At 38.1% G+C, this 25,247-nt stretch overlaps 2 protein-coding genes across 4 annotated transcripts in view; one reads left to right on the forward strand and one right to left on the reverse strand.

The window, feature by feature from the left end:
* The window catches only part of SLC23A1 (solute carrier family 23 member 1), a 15,134-nt gene extending 13,890 nt beyond the window's left edge, over positions 1-1,244 (forward strand). For all 3 annotated transcript variants that reach the window (XM_045820464.1, XM_045820457.1, XM_045820462.1), the window contains one exon: positions 705-1,244. The gene's annotated coding sequence lies outside the window, so the exon portion shown is untranslated. The remainder of the gene's footprint in view (positions 1-704) is intronic.
* The window catches only part of PAIP2 (poly(A) binding protein interacting protein 2), a 26,158-nt gene extending 1,169 nt beyond the window's left edge, over positions 1-24,989 (reverse strand). Inside the window, exons 1-3 of the mRNA XM_045820465.1 lie at positions 24,837-24,989; positions 4,576-4,739; positions 2,731-2,910 (exon numbers count right to left, since the gene is read on the reverse strand). Of these exons, the coding sequence (XP_045676421.1) occupies positions 2,731-2,910; positions 4,576-4,713 (318 nt within the window). The 5' untranslated portion in view covers positions 4,714-4,739; positions 24,837-24,989. The remainder of the gene's footprint in view (positions 1-2,730; positions 2,911-4,575; positions 4,740-24,836) is intronic.
* Between the last annotated feature and the right edge of the window lie 258 nt (positions 24,990-25,247).

Genomic DNA, 25,247 nt, shown 5'->3' on the forward strand with positions numbered 1-25,247 from the left:
ATTTTATCAACTTTCTAAAGTAGGAATGGAAATTAAATTTGCTGAAGTGTAACTAGATACCCACTAACTTCACATAGACTAAGAAAGTATCACAGAGCCCTGGCTGGTGTAGCTCAGTGGATTGAGCGCTGGCTGCGAACCAAAGTGTAGCAGGTTCGATTCCCAGTCAGGCCACATGCCTGGGTTGCAGGCCATGACCCCCAGCAACCGCACATTGATGTTTCTCTCCCTCCCTCCCTCCCTCCCTCCTCTCTCTAAAAATAAATAAATAAAATCTAAAAAGAAAGAAAGAATCACAGAACAAGGAATTCTGTTCCTTTAACTATATTTGACTTTCTTTAAACTTTCTTGTAAAAATATGTATTTTAAAGATTTTATTTATTTATTTTTAGGCACAGGGAAAGGGAGAGAGAGAAGGAGAGAAACACCAATGTGTGGTGGCTTCTTACTCCCTTCCCCTGCCTGGGACCTGGCCTGAAACCTGGGCATGTGCCCTGACTGGGAACTGAACTGGAGACCCTTTGGTTCACAGGCTGGCACTCAGTCCACTGAGCCACACCAGACAGGGCTATCATAAGAATATTAAACAAGTGTTGAAATGATTAAAGTGATTGGGGAGTTGTTTATAGATTAATTTTACTTTATGATATTCATTGAAAATGTGGAGTTGTCTTTCTACAATTGCTGTATTCTAATTCCCACAGGAAACATGGTATATAATAGGAAAACCACATGGGGAATCAGAAGACCTAAACTGGAACCCCAGCTATGCCCCTAACTAACTTCCCATGTGAGCTTGGCAAAGTCGCTCTCTCCAGGACTCCATTTTTCAATCAGTTAGGGGAAGAATGGGCCAAAGTCTCTGAGAGCCTTAGAGACTTGTACCACATTATTCTGTATCTCTGAATCTTTACTTTCCTAAGCAGATGTGTCAGCATATAGGGAACACCTAGAACATTTCCTCTACCACATCTTGGAATGCAAGTTGAAAAAGATGAAAAGAAATCAAAATGGATTCCAGGGCCTGACATGTAGGCACGCTGGAAAACTTTTATACTGATTCTAAGCCTCCTATGTCACTTACTTTAAGACCAAACCACATTAAACAACATGTTGGAGCAATAATTTAATTTTAGTTTCATAATTTATATACAACCATTTCCTTGCATGGGACATAGTCTTCCTTCTCTCAAGGGAAATATATATAAACGTGTGAGGTTTAAATAAAAAGCAGTGTTCTTGAATGTGCAATCTTTTGGTATAAGCAACCTCAAATAATCAAATTGAACAAACCAGTTTCTAGACAATGGATTTCTACTGGTTCCAGATTAGAGTTATACATTATACCCAGCAAAGGGCTTAACTCATCAGAGCAACCAGGGTTATTTCTGGAGTAACTAATGTAGCATAAGCAAGCATATCCCAACAGACTATTCAGATCACATACCTCCTCAATAGGGTCATTTACTGTAACAAAGACTATACCAAAATTCAAATTTCAGTGTTCTCTATACAGCCCTTTAGAAGAATGGTTTCCAAATAGCTGATAGGGGAGGTTGGTAGTATCTTCTGGGAGTGCTTTTTTTTTTTTTTAAAAGGTGGCATTAAAAAAATTATTTATTTTTAGAGAGAGGGGAAGGGGAAGGAAAAGGAGAGGGAGAGAAACATTAATGTATGGTTGCCTCTCTCACACCCCATACTGTAGACCTGGCCAGGAACCCTGGGATATGCCCTGGCTGGGAATGGAACCAGCGACCCTTTGGTTTGCAGGTCAGCACTCAATTCACTGAGCCACCAGCCAGGGCTGGGAGTTCTTTTTAAAAATAAACATGTCTAGATGATTGATTCTGCAATTCTGGGATGTAGCTGAGGACTCTGTTTTGTTTTTAATATTTCATAAGTAATTATGATGCACAGCCAGGTTAGGAAGTCACAGCACAGTGAACAGAAGACAGTTTCAAGAAATACTTCAGAATATAGGGGTATAGGGGTAAATTTCAGAGACCTTGTAGAAGCAAATAGATATTATCAATAAGGACAGAAAGGTTAACTTTCTGACTTTATCTTATTTTTAGTGAAGAATTCATTAGGTTCTACTTTAGTACTGATGTCTAGTTATGACAATTCCTAAAAATACTTTTTATAACAAATATACCATCAGCAGTGAGACACTGAGAATAATTAAAGATGCAAATAAGCATTTTTAAGCTCTCCTCTGCCAAAAGCTTAATAGATGTCGTTATTAAATTCCAGTTCCAAAAGGAGGCAGGGTTAACTCAATGAAAATCCTGGAGTTCCTGAATTCAGGGGGGGAAGATCTCCAAAATTTTACATTTCAGATAAAAATTTGTGAATTTCATCAAACTTTTAAGACAAAATTAAAGAACAAAACCTCTCCATCAAGGTACTTCTATATAGGCAGGTCACATGGACATACTGTGTACTTCTTTTGGATTTGCTTTAAGTCATTTACACATCCTAGGGCAAAAGTTATCAAAACTAAAAGCAGTGGCAAGAAGTCTGTTAGAAATCTCAGACTAACTCCAGAGTGTTGCCAGAAGTCACTCCATGTCATAAGTGAGACTGAGAGGCCTCTGCTTCCATAGTAAAAGGCAGTACAATTTCAGAAGGGAAAGAGATGTAGAACTCTTCTTAAACAGATGGTTGCTGGCTTTTCCACTTATGGAAAAAATGAGCTAGGTTTTAAAAAGATGAAAAATAACTTTTTACCACAAGATCTTCCAGAGAAGAGCCATCACTGATAACAAGGTCATTAAATTGGTCTTGGATTTGGTCCATAGTTTGTGGAAGATCTCGAGCTGGAATAAACCATTCATGTTCTTCTTCCTCTTCCAGCATTTCTTGGAAACAGCGTTCAATAAATTCCTCTTCCCATAACTCCTCTTCTATCTGGATTTATAATAAATAAAGGATAATTTATAGCATACTTGGTAAAATATCACTAGAACAGCATGAAATATCTTGAGCTATTTAAAAGCACAATATCACACTTCCTCTTCTGTGCTAAGGAAGAAAAATGTTTACCTTAATACCTGGGAAGATCTGTTTAGGGTTTTGCTATGTCTTTACTTATCTTAAAAGAACATACTTTTCCCATTGAAGGTAGAGAGGAAGAATTAACAAATAAAGGAGTATTCTCACTGAGGAATGCATGTCAGAATTACCTATTATACTTTACAACTGTATAAACCCTAAACCTACTCAAAATGACTGAAATAACAACAACAACACCTTTAGAGGGTAGGGCGGGGCAAGGGTAGTTACAAATAAACAATCAAAACTCCATCTGATTATTACTATTTTTAAAAATTTTGTTTATTTATTTTTAGAGAGGGGGGAAAGGAGGGAGAAACAGAGGGAGAGAAACATCAATGTGTGGTTGCCTCTCACATGGCCCCAACTGGGGACCTGGCACGCAACTCAGGCCTGTGCCCTGACTGGGAATCAAACTGGTGACCCTTTGGTTCACAGCCCGCGCTCAATCCACTGAGCTACACCAGTAAGGGCTGCAACTGATTCTTAGCGAAATAAGACTACATTGTCTTGTTGTTTTAGATTTATTTATTTTCAGAGAGAGGAGGAGGGAGGGAGGGAGAAGGAAGGAAGGAAGGGAGGGAGGGAGGGAGAAACATCAATGTGCAAGAGAAACAACGATGTTTATCAGTTGCCTCTCACACACATCCAACCAGGGACCTGGCCCGCAACCCAGGCATGTGCCCTGTCCGGGAATCTAACTGGCACCTTTTGGTTTGCAGGACAACACCCAAGCTCCTGAACCACACCAATCATCAGGGCAAGACTACATTGCATTTTTGTTTTCGTTTTCTAAATTAAAAAAAAAAAAAAAAAGCACACACACATTTACTGATTCTAGAGAGAGAAAGAAAGGGAAGAGAAGAGAAACATTAATGTGAGAGAAATGCTGATTGATTGCCTCCCACATGGACCCCAATCAGGGACCAAACCTACAACCTAGGTATGTACCCTGACCAGGAATTGAACCCGGCGACCTTTCGGTCTACGGGAGGATGCTCCAACCAACTGAGCCACTCAGCAGGACCATACCAACAGGGTAAGACTATATTATTTTACTCTTGAATATCCATCATCAGATATGACAAAATCAAGCTGGCGACTTAAGACAGTATTTATTAATGTAAAAGAATTCTCTAACCCTAGTAGCTATGAGTGTCTGCTCCTGAATCCTATTCTCTTTACTTTCACTGCAATAAAGCAATATGATTGTTGTAAGGCAGTGGTTTCCAAACCTAATTGCTCACTGGAACCATCTGGGAACTTTAAAAAAACAAGTTTCCCAGACTACGCCCTAGTCTACTTGAATCAGAATCTCTGGGGCGGAACCCTGAAAAAAAACTCACTAACCTGGTAGTAATCAGCATCCAGATAACGTAGGAGTGCACATATAAATCCACATATTTCACAGATAAGGGAACAGATAAAAAACATTTAAAGAACTAGGTACATTATTTGAGGGCTGTAGTGGGTACAAAAAAAAAAAAAAAAGAACAGAACATGTTTGTACTCAAAACTAACTTGTCTGTTAAATTCCTCTTCATTTTCCATCCACATGTACTCTGCAAATGGATTGTCATCTTCATGAGAATGACCATTAATAATCACATCTTCATTGATGATGCTTGGGCTAGTACTGCTGCGACTTGGATCTTTCATGGTTGGAATTGGTTGTCGTTTTTAACCTTAAAAGAAAAACAATAGGGTTAATTTAGTCAGTCATTTTTTCTTAGTAAGCATTTATTATCACCAGGCACCAGACACAGTTAGGTGTTAGATGCACATGATATATTGATGCACATGATAAATCAAGCGACTGGAAAGCTTCATTTCCCCCCAAATGATTTCAATGTTTATGAAACAGCCCAGAAAAACCTAAATCTATCAGATAATAGTCAAAGTAATCAATTGCTTACGTAAATGGAGTCCCCACACCATCCAATGTCACTATTTACTTTTAAAAGATCGTGTGGTGGCCTCTCACATGCCCCCTACAGGGAATCTGGCCAGCAACCCCAGAATGTGCCCTAGACTGGGAATTGAACCAGTGACCCTTTGGTTTGAGGGCCAGCACTCAATCCACTGAGCCACACCAGCCAGGGCAAAACTAACACATTTTTAATAACCTTTTAGTTCCTCAGTCCCTAGATCTCATAGCCCACTCTACAGTTGATAGTTTTTCCCTTAGTAACATGGGTTTGAACTGTACAGGTTCAAATTTACATATTTTTTTTTCAGTTTACTACAGTTCAACTGGACAGTGCAGTTCAAAGCTGTTGTTCAAGAGTCAAATCCACAGCTGGGAATCTGCATATAGTTGGAGGGCCAGCTATACTTAGTACACGGATTTCGCCTCTAACCCCTGTGTGGCTCAAAGGTTCCTGTATTTGCCTTATTTGTGGGTTCATGTCTGGATATCCATTGTACAATGAGTTTCAGGCATCCAATCTCTTTGTGCAACAACCATCTCTTTATCATCTCACCTCTTTATGGGAGTAAAAAGAGTATCTAATGCAGTAGGTCTAATTGGTTTCTTATACTCAATACAGGCATGCCTCATTTTATTAAGCTTCACAGATGTGATTTTTACGAATTGAAGGCAATCCATCCACCGGCAAAAGGATTATAAATGGCTGTATTGCAAGACTCGCTTTTATTGTGGTCTGGAACCTTCAATATTTCTGAGGTACGCTTGTAGGTGATAACTTGATCTGATTTTTATTGACATAATTGCAGGCTAGAAGTTGAAATGTTAAATTTGGAATTCTACAACATTCTAAAACTGGGTTTATATAAAACAAGAGTTACTTGTACATAAATCTAAACAGTGGTGTGACTTGTGCCAAAGGAAGCCTGAGTATAGAGTTAAAAACAAAAACAAACAAATAAACAAACCCCAACTTCTTCAGGCTTCTTACTCCAAAGTTATCAAAATCAGGTAAAACACTAATAAAATCTCCTAGTGGAAAGTTTTTTTCCATGGGTTAAGGTTCAGGGAAAGGCTTGATCTATGTGTTGTCTAACCCTTTTAATCCATTTTTATGGACTTACCTTTATGAAACCTAGGTAAAAAATTTTTATTATATAATATGAACTTAGCCTCTAAGCCAAGGGTAGGATGTCTTATCCTGACACATATGTATTTTCGCAAATTCTGAATACTAACAAATAGCATTGACATTTTTAGTTAAGAGGTTCCCAAACTACTATAAATTACTGAGAACATCTGCCCTAGTTATCGTGTGTGTGTGTATACACACACACACACACACATACAAACTCTGAGATTTATGTATGTGCTAGGGTGTGGATAGAAAGACAACATGATTTGGGTTAGGAACTTGAGGCGCTGTGAAAGCCAGCAAGACAGAAAACAGATAATGGGCCCTGGCTGGCATAGCTCAGTGGATTGAGTGTGGGCTGTGAACCAAAGCATCACAGGTTCAATTCCCAGTAGGGCACATGCCTGGGTTGCAGGCCATGGCCCCCAGCAACCACACATTAATGTTTCTCTCTCTCTCTTTCTCCCTCCCTTCCCTCTCTAAAAATAAATAAATAAAAATCTTAAAAAAAAGAATAAAAAAAAAGAAAGAAAAGAAAACAGATAATGGATATCTTTGATATTTTTATTTATCATTAAACTTTAATTAATAAACTCTTCATTTTGATGTTTTGACTAAAAAGCGTAAGTTCCTCTAAAGAAAATTACTCATTCTTTTTTTAAAGATTTAAAAAAAAGATGTATTTATTTTTAGAGAGGGAAGGGAGGGAGAAAGAGAGAGAGAGAGAGAAACATCAATATGTGATTGCTGGGGGCCGTGGCCTGCAACCCAGGTATGTGGCCTGACTGGGAATCGAACCTGCGACACTTTAGTTCGCAGCCCGTGCTCAATCCACTGAGCTACGCCAGTCAGGGCTGAAAATTACTCATTCTTATATCAGCAACCAAATATTTACATGTTCATCTTTACATGAATTACATTTAGATCCATCTCAAACATAATGAAAAGCAGAAGCTAACTCTGCTTTGCAAGAGGATGGAACTTTGTTTACTCTTTGTATGAACCAATCATTAAACTACGTTCAAAGACACCCCAATTTATAACAGCTTTTCATTATTATTTTCCTAACATGCATCCTATCCCAACATGTACCCATTAATCTTAGCTTTCAAAGACCAAAATAATAACAAGTGACTTATATTGCAATGAAAAACAGCAAAAATCATGTTTAGCAGAGTATAATCAATATTCAAATAGAACTGAATAGTTAAGTGGCAACTGTGTATGTGAGACATGTCCATTTAGAAATAGTTTTGTTTTAAAATTTGCTTTCAGGTGACTAAAGTAAATCTCTATATAAATGCAAACATTAAAAAAAAAAAAATAAAAGTGTATGCCATGCATTTTATGAACACAAGTTTTTGTAAAACAATGAAATATCTGCTTCAGCAAATTCTATAGTCTGGGAATCCCAAGGGGTTCCTTCCTCCTTATACGATACTAACCAGTACAAAATATAAACAGTGCTTAGTAAAAAGGACCCAATCCCTACATTTGACAAAGTCCCGGGTCAGCTTTTTGCCTGCTAGCATGTCATCAAACAACCTGTGGTTTTGCTCAAGATCCCAGTGAGAGAGTCCATGAAGTCTAAGTAAATGGAATTACTTTGTCATGCAATATTTGGGAAACAAATCATAACTGAAGGTAAAAGAATGAACTGGAGCCTGGACACTAATCTTATACTTTAGAAAGCTAAAGGAAGAAACAACTGTTGGCCAGTCAAGTGCAAGTCAGAGGGGTAAGGATCATTTATTTTCAGAATATTGACAGACATACAATTACTAAACTCAAAATGTTCTAATATAAGGCATTATACTGGGTTTTTAAGTTTCTTCTATGACCTGTTCTTGACCCTTCCTGGACCACACTCTTTACAGTGCTTCCTTTTTTTGTGTTTGCTATTTAAAAATACTGAATATGTAGTTCAAACACCATAAGGTTTACAATTTTAAAAGATAAAATCGTAAAGTGATTGGCCTATGTTCAAACATAAAGCTACATGTAATAGTAGCCAATGCTGCCTAGGGCAAGAAATAACAGTTGGAACAAACAACAAATAAAAGTGAAAAGCCGGCTCTGGCTGGCGTAGCTCAGTGGATTGAGCTCGGGCTGCGAACCAAAGTGTTGCAGGTTCGATCCCCAGTCAGGGTACATGCCTGGGTTGCAGGCCATGACCCCCAGCAACCGCACATTGATGTTTCTCTCTCTCTCTCTCTCTCTCTCTCTCTCTCTCTCTCTCTCTCTCTCTCTCTCTCTCTCTCTCTCTCTCCCCCCTCCCTCCCCCCTTCCCCACCCCCCTGTCCCTCCCTCTCTCCTCTCCTTCCCTCCCTCCCTCCCCTCTCTGAAAATATATAAAATCTTAAAAAAAAAAAAAAAAGTGAAAAGCCTAGGAGGAAAGCAAATGCTTTGGGGAAAGGCCTGGGACGACCCTACAATCTCACCTCTGGATGGCCTTCATGTTCTGCACATAAAATGAAAGCTAAGAAAGAGTTGTAATCTGTCTAAGTGTTGAAGGTATGCCTCCACATACACACAAGAGTCCATCTGCAAAGACTGGGAGAGTTTTGTTTTTGGTTTACAGGTATTTAAGGAAATCTCTTTTAAAAATATTTTATTTATTTTATTTTTAGAGAGGGGGGAGAGAGAAAGGGAGAGAAACATCAATGTGCGGTTGCCTCTCATGCACCCCCTTACTGGGGACCTGGCTTGCAACCCAAGCATGTGCCCTGACTGGGAATTGAACCAGCAACCCTTTGGTTCACAGGCCAGCACTCAACTCACTGAACTACATCAGCCAGGGCAGTAAATCTCTTTTAAATAACCAGTGGATCACTAAGCTAATGGAACAGTGACTTCATTGGCCTCAGACACAAAAGACTGTGGAGTTTTACAAAATTAGTTCAGAAAAGTCACCAAACTAAAGCAGAACAAACCTGGGGAGAGGGAAGAATCTGGTTTGTGGAGCTTCAACATAATATTCAAAATGTCCAGTTTTCAATAAAAATTTTAAGGCAAGCAAAGAAATAAGAAAGTATGGCTTATACACAGGAAAAAAGATAAAGACTTTAAACAGGTATTTAAAATATGTTCAAAGAGCTAAATAAAGAAAACCATGTACAGAGAACTAAAGGAAACCACAAGAATGAGGTTTCATAAAAAAAAAAAAGAGAGAGAACATCAACAGAGAAAAATTATAAGAAAGAAACTAAATAGAACTTCTGGAGTTGAAAACTACAAAAACAAATAAAAAATTACTAGAGTAAGTTTTCTTCTGCAGTAGCACAATCCCCTTCCCCACCTTTTGAGGGAAAAGCTTGCATGCTTATTTTTCATATGAACTTTAGAATCATTTTGTCTATAATAGTCTGATTAGAATTTTATTAAATTCTGCAACTTGATCAGCATTGATATTTTTATATTAAGTTTTTTGGCCAGTAAGACAGTGTATCTATTCTCTTGAAATTGTTTTAATTCTGTAATACATAAATAAATCAGGACTTTTTACCAATAATAGCTGGCTAGATTATTTGAACCAGTCTTTGTACTAAAAAATAAAATATTTTACAAGAAATCCTTAAAAGCAACAAAGGGTTGACAAGAAAGTAAAGTGGGAATTCAGGCAGCAAAGTACAACTTTTAAACAATGAAGCGGCCTTTTGCTTATTAGGTTTCTTTGGGGTTGCTCCTTGGATGCTTTATGGAACAAGAGGCACAGAAGTAGAGCTGGAAAAATGAGTAGAAAATCTTACCCACTCTAAACCAAGAAGACCTTTAAGGGCTAGGCTGTAATTGCTCAGGGTAATTATATGCTCAGGGTAAGAGTAAACCAAAAGTAACTCTCACTTCCTACCATGCAAATTGAGAAGAGATGGATGGGAACAAGGACACTGTGACTATAGCTGATTCTCCTGTGGATAGGAGGAAGCAAGTCTCCTCAACCTGTGAGGTCGAGAACATCCTAGGTGGTGAACTAACTATGAAATGGTCCTGAAATGGCAGTGTCCTCACTGCCAGTTACTGTTAAAAGCAAAGGTTAAACTCCCTGGGAGGAAGACACATTCATTCTAGGCCTTAGGACCTCCACAAATAATTTTTTAAAAAATTATTTTTAAAGATTTTATTTATTTGTTTTTAGAGAGAGAGAAACACAGGGGGAGAAACATCAATCAGTTGCCTCTCACATGCCCCCAACTGCAGACCTGGCCCACAGCCCAAGCACGTGCCCTGATAAGGGACTGAACAGGCGACCTTTCAGTTCCCAGGCTGGCACTCAATCCACTGAGCCACACCAGCCAGGGCTCCACAAATAATTTAAGGGCAACAAGCAATATATGATTAAAGATAACCAAACCCAAAAGGTAAAAACAAGGCACAATGAGCAAGCAGCACAATTTATAGAGAGCATTGTCAGACCCATACCCAATTGCAAATATTGGGATTAAATAACACATATGACAAAACAAATGATTATTGCATGTAAACCTTGAAAATATCCTCAGAGAAAAGCAAAGTATAAAAAGTGCATAGAAGACTGGGAAAAAAGGCAATACGACGTCTAGATATATAGAAATCACAATGTGAAAATACAATAAGTTTGGCAGCAGATCAGATACAATAGAAGAACTGGAAGATAAAAGACTGTCCAGAAAACATCAAAGACAAAAAGACAGAAAATACAAAAAAGTTTTAAGCAATGCAGTGGACAGAATGTCAACTACCAAGTTCCAGAAGAGCACAAATGGGACAGAGGCACAATCTGATTATTCTAGATCTGATGAAAAATATCAACCAACATGTTTAAGAAGACCAAGAATCTCAAAGCTAGCTACAAATCACAATATAATATAAACTGCAGAAAATGAGAGAATTCTTAAAAGCAAAAAACCAACCATTAAAAAATATATCTATGGGAATATATATTAAAAATATATTTTTTAGCTCCAGCTGGTATAGCTTAGTGGATTGAGCACGGGCCTTTGAATCAGAGGGTGGTTGCTGGTTCGATTCCCAGTCTAGGGCACATGCCTAGGTTGCAGGCTGGGTTCTCAGTGGGGGGCATGTGAGAGGCAACCACACATTCATGTTTGTATCCCTCTCTTTAGCCTTCCCTTCCCCTCTCTCTAAAAATAAATCTTAAAAAAAAAAAAAAAAAAAGACTCAACCTAAAACACACACACACACACACACACACACACTTAAAATGAGATTCAACCTTTTAAAGTTTATTTATTGATTTTTTTTAAGAGAGAGAGGAAGGGTTGGGATGGGGAAAGGCGGGGGGGGGGGCAGTGGTGGTGAGAGAGGTAGTGTGTAGGGGGGAGGAGGGAGAGAGAGGGAGAGAGGGAGAGAGAGAAACAGTGATTTGTTCCACTTATTTATGCATTTATTGGTTGACTCTTGTATGTGCCCTGACCAGGGACCAAACCCACAACCTTGGCATACTGGAACAATGCTCTAACCCACAGGTGGCAAACACAAGGCCCACGGCCAAATCTGGCCCTCAGCCTTGTTTCATCCGGCCCAGCACCTTGTTTCTACCCAGTGGCAGCACTGAACCCTCACTTAACTGTTAAGGAGTTACTCAGTCCTAAAATTACATTCGGACATTTGAAGGCAACTGGGAGGCTGCTGTGGCCCCTGGTGAAAATGAGTTTGACACCCCTGATCTAACCAACTGAGCTAGCCAGCCAGAGCAGAAACATTTTTAAAATGAGACAAGAAAAATCAGCTGCTTTTCAACACAATAAAAAGTAAAACTAGCCCTGGCTGGCGTAGCTCAGTGGATTGAGCGTGGGCTGCGAACCAAAGCATCGCAGGTCCGATTCTCAGTCAGGGCACATGCCTGGGTTGTGGGCCAGGTCCCCAGTGGGGGCCACATGAGAGGCAACCACACATTGATGTTTATGTTTCTCTCTCTCTCTCTCTCTCTCCCCCTCCCTTCACCTCTCTAAAAATAAATAAAATCTTAAAAAAAAAAACCTACATTGTAAGAAAATAATTGCAACCCCCAGAATGTTATATCCCTGCAGAAAACTGCTTTCAAACATAAATAAGCCAGGAAATTTCCATCCTTATGTTCAGGAATAATTTGAATAACAAGAACTATGTAATTCCTGAAGGTAAATAAATCTAAAATTTTATGAGCTTGGCATGATTTAAATTAGTACATTTCTTTTAAAGAGAATTTTAATGACAGTTTCTTTAAGCCAAAACTGACAACAAATGCCAGGATAAAAATGGTAAAATAAATTTGTAAAATCTCAAATGCTTCAAAACTAGTCTTTAACAAGATTTATTTATTTTTTCTTGTTATGATAGGTCTATTCAAGTTTTCTACCTCTTTGGTTAATGGTGATTTATATTTCATTAAAATGTTATTTTCTCCAGAATTTCAATTTTGTTATAAAAAGACAAAGACTGTACTTCGCACAGAATGCCACTATTCTAATTTTCTTATTCTTTTTTTTCACAGCTAATTTCATTTTATGTTTCTCTTTTCCTTGATTAGGCCTACCAGAGATTTAGGGGGGAAAAAATTCCACCTTTGCAATTTGCAGCACAGTGAGTGTACTAAATTCATATATGTAAAAGAGGGGGATCTGTGTGTGTGTGTCTTCATGGTTTACAAATGCAGAAAATCTCTGAAAAGATATAAAAGAAACTGAGAAGCAAATTGTATCTGATTAGACTTGTATCTAGAATATATAAAGAACTACTGCTACTTGATAATAAAAATATAAACCACCCAATTTAAAAATGGGCAAAGGACTGAATAGTTTTCCAAAGGACATATAAATGGCCAATAGATACATGAGGAGACGATCAACATCATTAACCAGTAGGGAAATTCAATGAAAACCAAAACAAGCCCTGGTTGGTGTGGCACAGTGGATTGAACACAGGCCTGCGAACCAAAAGGTGGATTCCTGGTCAGGGCACATGCCTGGGTTGCAGGCCAGGTCCCCGTAGGGGGGGTGTGAGAGGCAACCACATATTGATGTTTCTCTCCCTCTTTCACCCTCCCTTCCCCTCTTTCTAAAAAAAACAAAAAACAAAAAAACAAAAAAACAAACAAACAAACAAAAAAACAAAAAAAACAAAACCCAAACAAGCAAAACAACAACAACAAAACACACCCCAAACCCCACAACGAGACACCACTTTACACTAGAATGGCTAGAAAACACGTAAGTACACATAAACTTGTGCATAGCAGTATTATTTTCAATAGCCAAAAAGTAAATACAACCCAAAGGGACCTAGTAAATAAGTGAATAAATACAATGTGGTATGTCTACACAATGGAATTACTCATGAAAGACCTGATACATTATAACATGAATAATGAAAACATGTCAAGGGAAAAAAACCACAAAGAACTACATGTTGCATGATGGTTAAGGGGTATATGGTTTCTTTCTGAGGGTAATTAAAAAATGTTCTAAAACTGATTGTGGTGATGAATGCATAACTGTGAATAGACTAAAAACACTCTACTGTATACTTTAAATGGGTAAAATGCATGGTATATCAATCATAGTTCACTAAGAGTTGTTTAAAAAACTATGAATATTGGTTACCTACAGGGAGAACGAGGTGGCTGGAGATATTTTTCTTGTATCTTTTAAGTTTTGGATAGATTACCTATTAAATAATTCAACTTTAATGAACAAAACCCATGGTCTTGGTTGTATTCATCTTTTCTACTTATTTTTATTTAATTAACTTCAGTTTTCACACTTTATTTTTCCTTCCTTTCTACTTAATTTCAGCCAATTTGCTGCTCTTTGTGTTTCAAGTTGAACAATGTTTATTTTCAACCTTTCACTTACTGAAAGTTTTGTGCCTATAAATATTCCCTAGAAGTTTTTATATAGAGTATATTTCTTATCAATTTTAGGTAATTACAAATTATTACTTAATTTATAATGAGCCACAGATTCAGAAGCATTATTTTTCTTTGTCTTGGAAGATTTATTTATTTTTTAGGGAGAGGGGAAAGGAGAAAGAGAGGGAGAGAAACATTGATGTGTGAGAGATGTATCAACTGGCTGCCTCTCACACACACCTACCTGAGGACCTGGCTGGTAACCCAGGCATGTGCCCTGACTGGGAATCAAACCTGCAACCTTCCAGTTCGCAGGCTGGCACTCAATCCACTGAGCAACACCAGCCAGGGGTCCCTTTAAAGAATATTTTTCTTAATCTCCAAGCAGTTAAAGTTCTTTTAGTTATCTCTTGATGCCCTAATTCCTAGTTTTATTATGTTATAAAATGTAGACAAAAAAGCCTTTACTTTTGGGATTTATTAGTTTTGTTTGCAGGGAACTACAGTTGATTTTTGTAAAATATTCCTGGGGCTTTAAACGAAAAAATGATTTCTATTTCTAAGATACAAAGATGATGTGTGTATATACATATATATTAAGCTGATTTTTTAAATTCATCTGTTAAATTCTGAAAGTGATGAGATCAAATCCTCTAAGTTAGATTATTCGACCTAAATAATCTGTCTCGTAGGGAATTAACATTTTTGACAACTGATGTTTGGTTGGCTTTATGTCTTCCATCATAATTTTATATTTGGTTTATTTTCACATTCTATTCCTGCAATGATCACTGCCCTATTTTAAATGATTTTCTTAAAAAAAATTAAAAAAGCTTTATTTTTTATTTACTTACAGACTACTGAGGAATCAGTGTTTTTTCTTTTTCCAGTTTGAGATATAATTGACATCAGCACCATGTAAGTTTAAGGTGTACAGTATAATGATATGACTTACATCTATTGTGCAATTAAATATTTGAATACTTTCCTGTCAATTAAAAATATATTCTATAAACCCATATCCAATTCAAGACATTCAGAATGCTTTTCCTTCTTCAGTATACCTAACCAAGTCCCTGATCCAAGACAAGGCAAGATTTTTCAAATGATTTTACTTACCAACTTCCTCCCCCCACACCATCTCCTAAGTTCTGTGGAAATAGATTAGCACTGTTAGATCCACATTATTAGGTTTTCCCTTACAGTATTTATCTTTCCATAGAATTTTTAAAATGCACACTTAAATTTCATATGATCACCTGTTTATGCCTACTGCTTATCACTGTTTCCCTAACTTGACATCTGTTTTGGTTTAACAGTTCTACAGGTAACCTGATATCTATTTCTAAGCCACTTTAAGTCTTTTGCCTTTATATTTTAATAAGTGGGACAGATTTAGACTTCTGTCACTAATCTACAAATGTTACAGCTTTCACTATTATAAAAAAACCTAATTTTTGTTCTTTTGTAAACATCCTGTCTAGGTGACAGCCTAACACTTAAATTCAGAAATGTCACCAGATTTTGGTTAGGGGAGAACAGTTTTTTTTTTTTTTTAATTGTTGCCTGGCACTTTTAATCTATAAACTCTTATCTTCAGCTGTTCGCCCCCAAATCCTGAAATGCCTCCTACCTACACATAATGCTTTCTAGCAATGTCCCTTCTTTCATATTCTGTATAAAAATTTAAAATATGTAAATCTTTTAAGTTTTTGAAACCCCCCTTTACCTTGTAAAAATTCTTATTAAAATTCTAATAAAATTCTCTTCTATCACTCTAGCCTGGTGGCTCAGTTGGTAGAACCATCGTCTTGTATATCAAAAACATTGCAGGGCTGCTCTCCAGTCAGGGCACATACATAAACTGTGGTTCAATAACCTGTCGGTGTGTATGGGTGGCAACCCCTCAATGTTTCTCTCTCACACTGACGTTTGTCTGTGTAAAATCGATAAACATGTCCTCAGGTTAGGGGTTAAAAAAGCTCCCTCCTGTCTCTTTCTTTAATGTGACTCCACAGTCACTATCTTTACTTCTGACAGACTCTACTTTGAAATACTGTGATTCCTTAACCTTACATACATATTTTGTATCTTAGCATACTAGTTGAAAGAGACCTTCAGCAGTTAGTAAGAAAGGATAAAGAAATTTTGTATCAACTGGTTTTCCACTCAGAAGTTTGTGAGGAACATTGAAATTCTGGTTTAATGTTGGGCAGTATAAAATAATGATTAAAAGTACGAGCTCTAGATCCCTTGGGCAAGTAATTTAAGTTCTCCATGTCTCAGGTTCCCCATCTATAAAAAGGATAGCAATAAAAGTACCTAAGTAGAGAGCCTGGCAGAGGAAAGTATTATCTTAGTGCTCATTAAACATTTATAGCAATGAAAGGTTTTTAGAAAAGGTATTTGGTAAAAATTACATGTCCATAAACCTGTAGGTGAAATAATGTCACAGAAAAATCCCAAAGACTATACAACCCTAATCTAAACTGCGATGTAACAAGGGTGATGACGTAAAGGTACGAGTAAGGATTGCTCAGCACTACCTATCATCACTGGTGACAAAAATTCATATTAATAAGTTTTCTTATTATTATGCTCTCCAACAAGAGGATATATTTCTGGTAAATAAACATTTATGTACCCAACATAGGAGCACCTAAATATGTAAAGCAAATCTTGATAGACATAAAAAAAGGATAACAATTTACAGTCATAGTAGGGGATTTCAATACCCCATTGACATCAATGGATAGATCTTCCAGACAGTCAACAAGGAAACGGTGGACTTAAATGAGACACTATATCAGACGGATTTAATTGATATCTTTAGAGCATTTTGCCCCCCAAAAGCAGACTACACATTATTTTCAAGCACACATGGAACATTTTCTAGGGTAGACCATGTTAGGTAGGACACATAGTAGGTCTCAATAAATTTAAGACAACTGAAATCATATCAAGCACCTTCTCTGACCATAATGGTATGAAACTAGAAATCAACCATAAGAAAAAATCTGAAACACACAGTCATGGAAGCTAAATAATGTTACTAGAAGGTTAACAATGAGACCAAGGAAGAAATCAAAAGTTACCATGAAACAAATGAAAATGAGAACAAACCAAAATCTATGGGACACAGCAAAAGCAGTCCTAAGAGGAAAACTCATAGCATTATAGGCCTACTTCAGGAAACAAGAAAAACTAAACTAACCTATCACTGAAAGAACTGGAAAAAAACAAAACAAAACAATAAAATAAGATCAACAAACCTTTAACCAGACTCATCAAGAAAAAAAAGAGGATCCAAATAAATACAATAAAAAATGAAAGAGAAGTACAATGACACCAAAGAAATACAAAGGATTTCAAGAAAATATTACTAACAACTATATACTAACAAACTGGACAATCTAGGAAAAATGGGTAAATTCCTAGAAACAAACAATCTTCTAAACCTGAATCAGGAAGAGTCAGAGAATCTTAATAGACAGATTACAACTAGTGAAACTGAAGCAGTAATAAAAACAAAACAAAACCCAAATAATAAAAGCTCCAGACTGGGTGGGTTCACAGGTGAATTTTACCAAACATTCAAAAAACTAACACCTACCCTTCTTAAACTATTTAAAAAAAAATCAAGAGGAGGGAAAACTCCCAGGCTCACTTTGCAAGGCCAGCATTACCCTACTTCCAAAACCAGATAAAGACACTACAAAGAAAGAAAATATAGGCCAATATCCCCGATGAATATAGATGCTAAAATTCTCAACAAAAATATTATCAAACTGGATCCAGCAATACATTAAAAAGTCATATACCACAATCAAGTGAGATTTATTTAGGGGATGCAAGCTTGGTACAATATCCACAAATCAATAAATGTGATATACCACATAAACAAAATGAAGAACAAAAACCATATGATCGTATCAATAGATGCAGAAAAAGCATTTTATAAAATCCAGCTACCTGCCCCAACCAGGTAGCTCAGCTGATTAGAACATTGTCTGGATATGCAAAGGTTGCAGGTTCAATCCCCAGTCAGGGCATGTACAAGAATCGAACAATGGGCCCTGGCTGGTGTGGCTCAGTGAATTGAGTGCCGGCCTGCAAACCAGAGTCCCCAGTTCAATTCACAGTCAGGGCACATGCTTGGGTTATGGGTCAGGTCCCCAGTAGGGGGCTTGTGAGAGGCAACTACACATTGATGTTTCTCTCCCTCTCTTTCTCACTCCCTTCCCCTCTCTCTGGGAATAAATAAAATCTTTAAGGAAAAACAACAACAACAAACTCAAACAATGAATGCACAAATAACTGGGACAACAAATTGATGCCTGTCTTTCTCTCTGCTCCCCTCCCTTCAAATCAATAAATAAAAATTAAAAAAAAAAATAAAATCCCATTTATGACAAAATCTCTCATTAGAGTGGGAATAGAGGGTGCATATCTCAATGTAATAAAGGTCACACATGACAAACCCATCATACTCAATGGGCAAAAACTAAAAGCATTTATTTTAAGATCAGGAATAAGACAGGGAAGTCTACGTTCACCACTCTCATTCAACATAGTACTGTTAAGTCCTAGTCACAGCAATCAGAAAAAAATAAAAGGCATTGAAATAGGAAAGGAGGAACCAACATTGTCATTACTCACAGATGACATGATACTGTGCATAGAAAACCCTCAAGACTCCACTGAAAAGCTACTAGATCTAATAAATGAATTTGGCAAAGTAGCAAGGTACAAAATTAACATTCAGAAATCAGTAGCATTTCTATACACCAATAATGAATTATCAGAAATAAAAATTAAGAAAATCCCATTTACTATTGCAACAAGAACAAAGAAAGAGGTACTTAGAAATAAATTTAATCAAGGAGGTAAAAATAAGTGGATGCATACACCGTGTTCATGGATGGATAGAATGAACATCATAAAAATGTACACACTACTCAAAGCAATCTATAGATTCAACACAATTCCCATTTAAATACGAATGGCATATTTCACAGATCTAGAACAAACACTCTAAAAATTTATATGGAGCCAGAAAAGATCCCAAATAGCCTCAGCAATCTTGAGAAAGAAGAACAAAGTTGGAGGGATAGCCACTGTAATCAGAACAGCCTGGTACTAGCACAAGAACAGGCATATAAATCAATGGAACAGAACAGAGAGCACAGAAATAAACCCATGCCTACATGGGTCAATTAGTATTTGAGAAAGGAGGCAAGAGCATAACAATGGAATGAAGTTGGTCTCTTCAATAAATGGTGCTGGGAAAACTGGAAAGGAACATGCAAACAAAAAAAAAATGAAAGTAGACCACCAACTTACACCATTATACAAGAATAAACTTAAAATGGATAAAAGACTTAAATATAAGCAGTGAAAACATAGAAATCCTAGAAGAAAAATCTCGTAACAATATTTTTTTGCCAATGTCTCCTAGAGCAAGGGAAATAAAGAAAAAAATAAGTAAATGAGACTACATTAAACTAAATAGTTTCTGCACAGCTAAAGAAACTATCAACAAAGTGAAAAGGGAACTCACATACAGCACCACAAAGCAGTGAAGCAGGTTGCCCGAGCCTGGCAAATACCTAAGCCTCCATCCACCCCTTACAATATAACAGGTGCACCAAGAAAGGGAGTCAAAACAGCTCTACCTAATACATAGAAACTAACACAGGGAGGCTGCTAAACACAAAGAAATATGGCCCAAATGAAAGAACAGATCGAAACTCCAGAAAAAGAACTAAGCAAAATTAAGATAGCCATCTGATCAGATAGAGTTCAAAACACTGGTATAAGGATGCTCAGAGAACTCATTGAGTATGGCCAATGCATAAGGGAAGAAATAAAGGCTACACTAAGTGAAATAAAGAAATATCCACAGGGAACCAACAGTGAAGGGAAGGAAATCAGGGCTCAAACCAATGATTTGGAACATAAGGAAGAAATAAACAGTCAACCAGTACAGAATGAAGAAACAAGAATTCAAAAAAAATGAGGAGAGAATAAGATGACTCTGGGACACCTCCAAAAGTGCCAACATCCAAATCATAGGGATGCTAGAAGGGGAAGAAGAACAGAAAGGAATTGAAAACTTATTTGAAAAAATGAAAGAAAACTTCTCTAGTTAGGTGAAGGAATCAGACATACAAGTCCAGGAAGCATAGTCTCCCAAACGAGTTGGACCCAAAGAGGACCACATCAAGACATATCATAATTAAAATGCCTAAGGTTAAAAATAAAGAATCTTAAAAGCAGCAAGAGAAAAGGCAAAGTTACCTACAAAGGAGTTCCCATAAGATTGTCAGCTGATTTCTCAAAAGGCAAGAAGGGACTGGCAAGAAGTATTCCAAGTGGTGAAAAGCAAGGGCCTACAACCTAGATTACGCTATCGAGCAAAGCTATCATTTAGAATGGAAGGGCAGATAAAATGCTTCTCAGACAAGGTAAAGTTAAAGGAGTTCATCATCACCAAGCCCCTATTGTATGAAGTGTTAAAGGGACTTATTTAAGAAAATAAGATCAAAACTATGAATATAAAACGACAACTCACAACTATCAACAACTGAATCTAAAAAACAAAAACAAACTAAGCAAACAACTAGAACATGAACAGAATCACAGAAATGGAATTATATGGAGGGTTATCAGCGGGAAGGGTAAAGGGGGAGAATGGGGAAAAAGGTACAGGGATTAAGAAGCACAATTGGCCCTGACTGGTGTGGCTCAATGCATTGAGTGCCGGCCTTTGAATCAAAGGGTGGCTGGTTTGATTCCCAGTCTAGGGCACCTGTCTGGGTTGCGGGCCACATGCCCAGTAGGGGGTGCACAAGAGGCAACCACACATTGATGTCTCCTTCTCTTTCTCCCTCCTTTCTCCTCTCTAAAAAAGAATTAAAAAAAGAAACATAGTTGGTAGGTACAAAATTGACAAGGAGATGTTAAAAGTAGTATAGGAAATGGAGAAGCCAAAAAACTTAAATGAATGACCCCTGGACATGAACTAAGGTGGGAAACTGTGGGAGGAAGGGAGGACATACCAGATGGAGGGAGGCAAAGGGGGAAAAAAATAGGGACAACTGTAATAGCATAATCAATAAAATATACTTAAAAGAAGGGAACCTACAGTATGGGAGAACATACTCTCCAATGATTTATAGAACAAGGGTTTGATTTCCAATATATATATATAAAAAAACTTATACTACAACACCAAAAGACAAATAATCCAATTAAAAAAATGGGCAAAGGACCTAAATAGTCACTTGTCCGAAGAGGACATACAAATGGCCAACAGACATATGAAAAAGTGCTCAACATCACTAATCATCAGAGAGATGCAAATAAAAACCACAATGAGATATCACCTCACGTCTGCCAGAATGGCCACCATCAATAAATCAACTAACAACAAGTTCTGGTAAGGAGGTAGAGAAAAAGGAACCCTACTATAATACTGGTGGGAATGTAGTCTGGTGCAGCCACTGTAGAAAACAGTACTGAATTTCCTCAAAAAATTAAAATTTTTTTGAACTGCCTTTTGACCCAGTAATCCCATTTCTGGGAATATATTCTAAGAATCCTGAAACATCAATTTATTTTTTTAAAGAATGTATTCATTTAGTTTTAGAGAGGATAAGGGAGGGAGAAAGAGAGGAGAGAAACATCAATGTATGGCTGCCCCTCATGCACCACCTATTGAGGACCTGGCCCACAACCCAGAAATGTGCCCAAGACTGGGAACTGAACCCACGACCCTTTGGTTCACAGGCCAGCATTCAACCTACTGAGCCACACCAGCTAGTGCTGAAACACCAATTTAAACCAATATATGTACCCCTATGTTCATAGCAGTGTTATTTACCATAGCCAAGATCTGGACACAGTCCAAGTGCCCAGCAGTAGATGAATGGATAAAAAAGCTGTGGTACATTTACACAATGCAATACTATGCAGCTGTAAAAAAGAAGGAAACCTTACCTTTTCCAACAGCACAAATGGACCTGGAGAATATTCTGCTAAGTGAAATAGGCCAGTCAGAGAAAGACAAATACCGTATGATCTCATTTATATGTGGAATCTAATGAACAAAATAAACTGACAAACTAGAAAAAGAGGCATGGACACATGGAATAGACTAACACCTGTTAGAGGGGAGGGGGAAGGGGGAACTAGATGAAAAAAGGTGAAAGGATTAGCCAAAGAACATATATACATAACTCACAGATACAGACAACGCTGTGGTGATGGCCAGAGGGAAGGGGGCAGCAGGGAATGGGTGGAGGCAGGGGGAGGGGAGAATGGGGACATCTGTATTAGTGTCAACAATAAAAATAAAAGGAAAAAAACGCAAAGCACATCAGAAACACCACCCTTATTTATAAAAACTGACACAAAAAAATAAGCACAGGCAATTCTAACTTCTGAACCACGCCATGTATTGTAGTAACAACTGGCTAAGTGTGACTAATTTAAATTTAAATGAATTACAGTTCTATTAAAAATTTAGTTCTTTGGTTGCACATGCCACATTTCAAGTGCTCAACAGACAAAGCTGCTTAGTAGCTATCTCACTGGGCACCACTGCTCTAAACGATGGCAAAATTAAGGGGAAAAAATTGAATTACTGGAATTGAACCTCAGGCTCTATCAAATGCAAACTATTAAGGCATCTGTACAACACCACAGATCACAAAGGCAATAACTTGGACAACTTTAGTCTTGGACTGGGTTCAAATCCCAAATATGCTACTATGTATCCACAAGATCCTGGATTTATCACTTAAAATCACGGGCAGCACATTATAATGGTTAAGAGCACATCATCTCTAGACTACTTGGATTTGAATTCCAGCTCTTACTAGCTGTGGAACACTGGGTACGTTACTTCACATCTTCATTTGTTATCTTTAGTAGGTAGTACTACCACTTAGAGACATCAAAGATTAAATACTTGTAAAAGCACTTATTGAAATCGAATAATACCTAGCATTTCTAAATGCTACAGAAATATGTGCCTAATAAAATAAAAATAATCTCTCAAGCTTCTATCAGTTTCAAAGTGGGCAAGATAAAACTTGCTCTGCTTATTTCAAGGTTGTTATAACAAATTTGAAAAGTTTATAAATTACAAGAATATGTAAAAGCACAAAAGGAAAGAGTTAGGGGCCTTATTTTCAATCTTCTTGCTTCTCCCATAATATTGCTATGCTAACAGCAGACTTTTTATAAATGTTTATATTTTTTATTAAAACTGGAGCATCACACTCAAGTCATAAAGGGATAAAGCTGAATAAGATGCAGAGTACTTACTGAAAACAAAACAAACAAAAACAACCCATATACCATAAATTTACTCTGTTCCAAACAGGGTGGAGATTAATACCTACCACAATTTGAGCTCTTAAGGAACAACGTGTTACACACTATAATAAAAACAGCCAACCTTCCAAGCCTTGAAACCATTACCGTGAGTCTCCATCACCTAATTCTCATCCCTTAAAGAAACAAATGAATACACCATAATTTCTGTAAAGGTATCTATTTTCATTTGTCATAGACACATATTTGTGGGGGGAAATACATTTTGTTCAAGTTCACAAATAGCAAGTAATATAAACAGGCTGCTAATTTGCCTATTATTTTCGTTCATAAGCCGGAAACAGAAGCACAAACAGTAAGCATTGATCATCTTCATTTGAAATCCTTATGGAGACCCCTTTCTTAATGGTGAACATAACCTGCAGGGGATGAAAATCCAAAGGCTACTGAATGAAAATGTAAACCAACATCTGATCAACTGCTCAAATGCAATTTGTGAAAAATCATGCCACCAAGGCACAAAACAAGACTACCCAGAACAGGCAAAGTGGGAATTTTTTGTTGAAATAAATGCCAAAAGCTATTAGCTGCCACCGTCTCCCACGGCAAATTGGATGCCAAATTCTTTCTAGAAGTTGTGGTTTCCGTGAGATACTGGGGTGGGAAAAACAGGGAAAACAAGACAACAAAAGAAAGCAGAAAAGGCCCCTTTCTGGAATCATTAGAAAATAATATTGCTGGCTTGCTTCAACATATGTTTTCAAAAACCTTGCCATAAGCCATACATTTTTGGTGGTGGTGGAGAGTAAGGACAAAGTAAGAGAAATTAAAAGGTGACCAGAATCAAATAATGAATTGGACGGGCCCTTAGAGTTCATGGCTCAAAACCCCAAAAACGAAAGGCTCTCCTATCAACATAAGAATAAACAAGGGGTATCGGAAAACGAAAAAGTGGGAGAAATAGAATCAGAAAGTACAGGCCGGTGGTCCGTTGCAAAAAGCTCCCTAGGACGTCTGTCAGCCCGCCAGACCCTCCATCCCTTTTTCTTCTCCCATTCTAGCTTTGGAAAAAGCGCGCACGCGCAGCAACTAGGGGCCGCGCGTGGTGACGCGCAGGCGTAAAGTAGGGGAGAAACAATGAGCTTTGTTGCCAGGCGGCCCAGGGGGGCAGAGGAAAAGGGTACCGGAGGGGTGTGTTCCAAGAGGCTGGGGGGGGGGGGGGTTGGGCAGAACGCGAGAAAGGGCCATCCCAGCAACCCTCGCGCGCCACGGAGGACCCGGATAAAGTGCAGCGAGATCCAAATCATAAATAATAATGACAATGAGAAAAAAAAGCGACGGCCATTTCTTAGAGTAAAAAGAGAGCAAGTCAGTGAAACATATCCCTCATACTCGGCTGAAATTGGCAAATAATAAAAAAGACGATATAGGGCTGGGAGACCAACAACCCAGGGGACCCTCTAGGCCCCTCGGCCGTCGCCGAGGTACCGTCCCTCGACCGCTAGTGCCGTCGCACCCTTTTCGCCGCTCCGCCCAAGGGAATCCCTCACCCAGTGCACGGCAGCGGGGACGGTAGCCAACGAATCCGGTCGGCCTCCGCGGATCTCCACAGGCAGCGCCGCTCCCCCGCTCGACGCGCGCTTCGTCCGTCGCCTCCCTGCTCCAGTCCAAACAAACACCCCAGCCCGGAAGTGACTTAACTTCCGCCTTCGTGGGCCCCGCCCTCTCGTTCTGTCAACGCAGCCCTCCAAGGCCACTAGAGAGCGCGTGAGGGAACTCGCGACCTCAAAGATTTTTCTCCCAGGCTGCAAAAATGTGCGTGCGCAACAGCCTTTCCAGCGTAACCTGACGGCTGTGGGGTATGTTGAAAGGCTGGATAGACTGCAACCGCCTTTCTGTAATGATGGGATGCAGTGAGTGGGGAAGCTGGGGACTGAAGTCCTTGAAAAGATACACGGACT

Source organism: Phyllostomus hastatus, unplaced genomic scaffold (genome assembly GCF_019186645.2).
Source record: "Phyllostomus hastatus isolate PE091 unplaced genomic scaffold, TTU_PhHast_1.1 phas_contig_150, whole genome shotgun sequence".
NCBI classification, from domain to species: domain Eukaryota; kingdom Metazoa; phylum Chordata; class Mammalia; order Chiroptera; family Phyllostomidae; genus Phyllostomus; species Phyllostomus hastatus.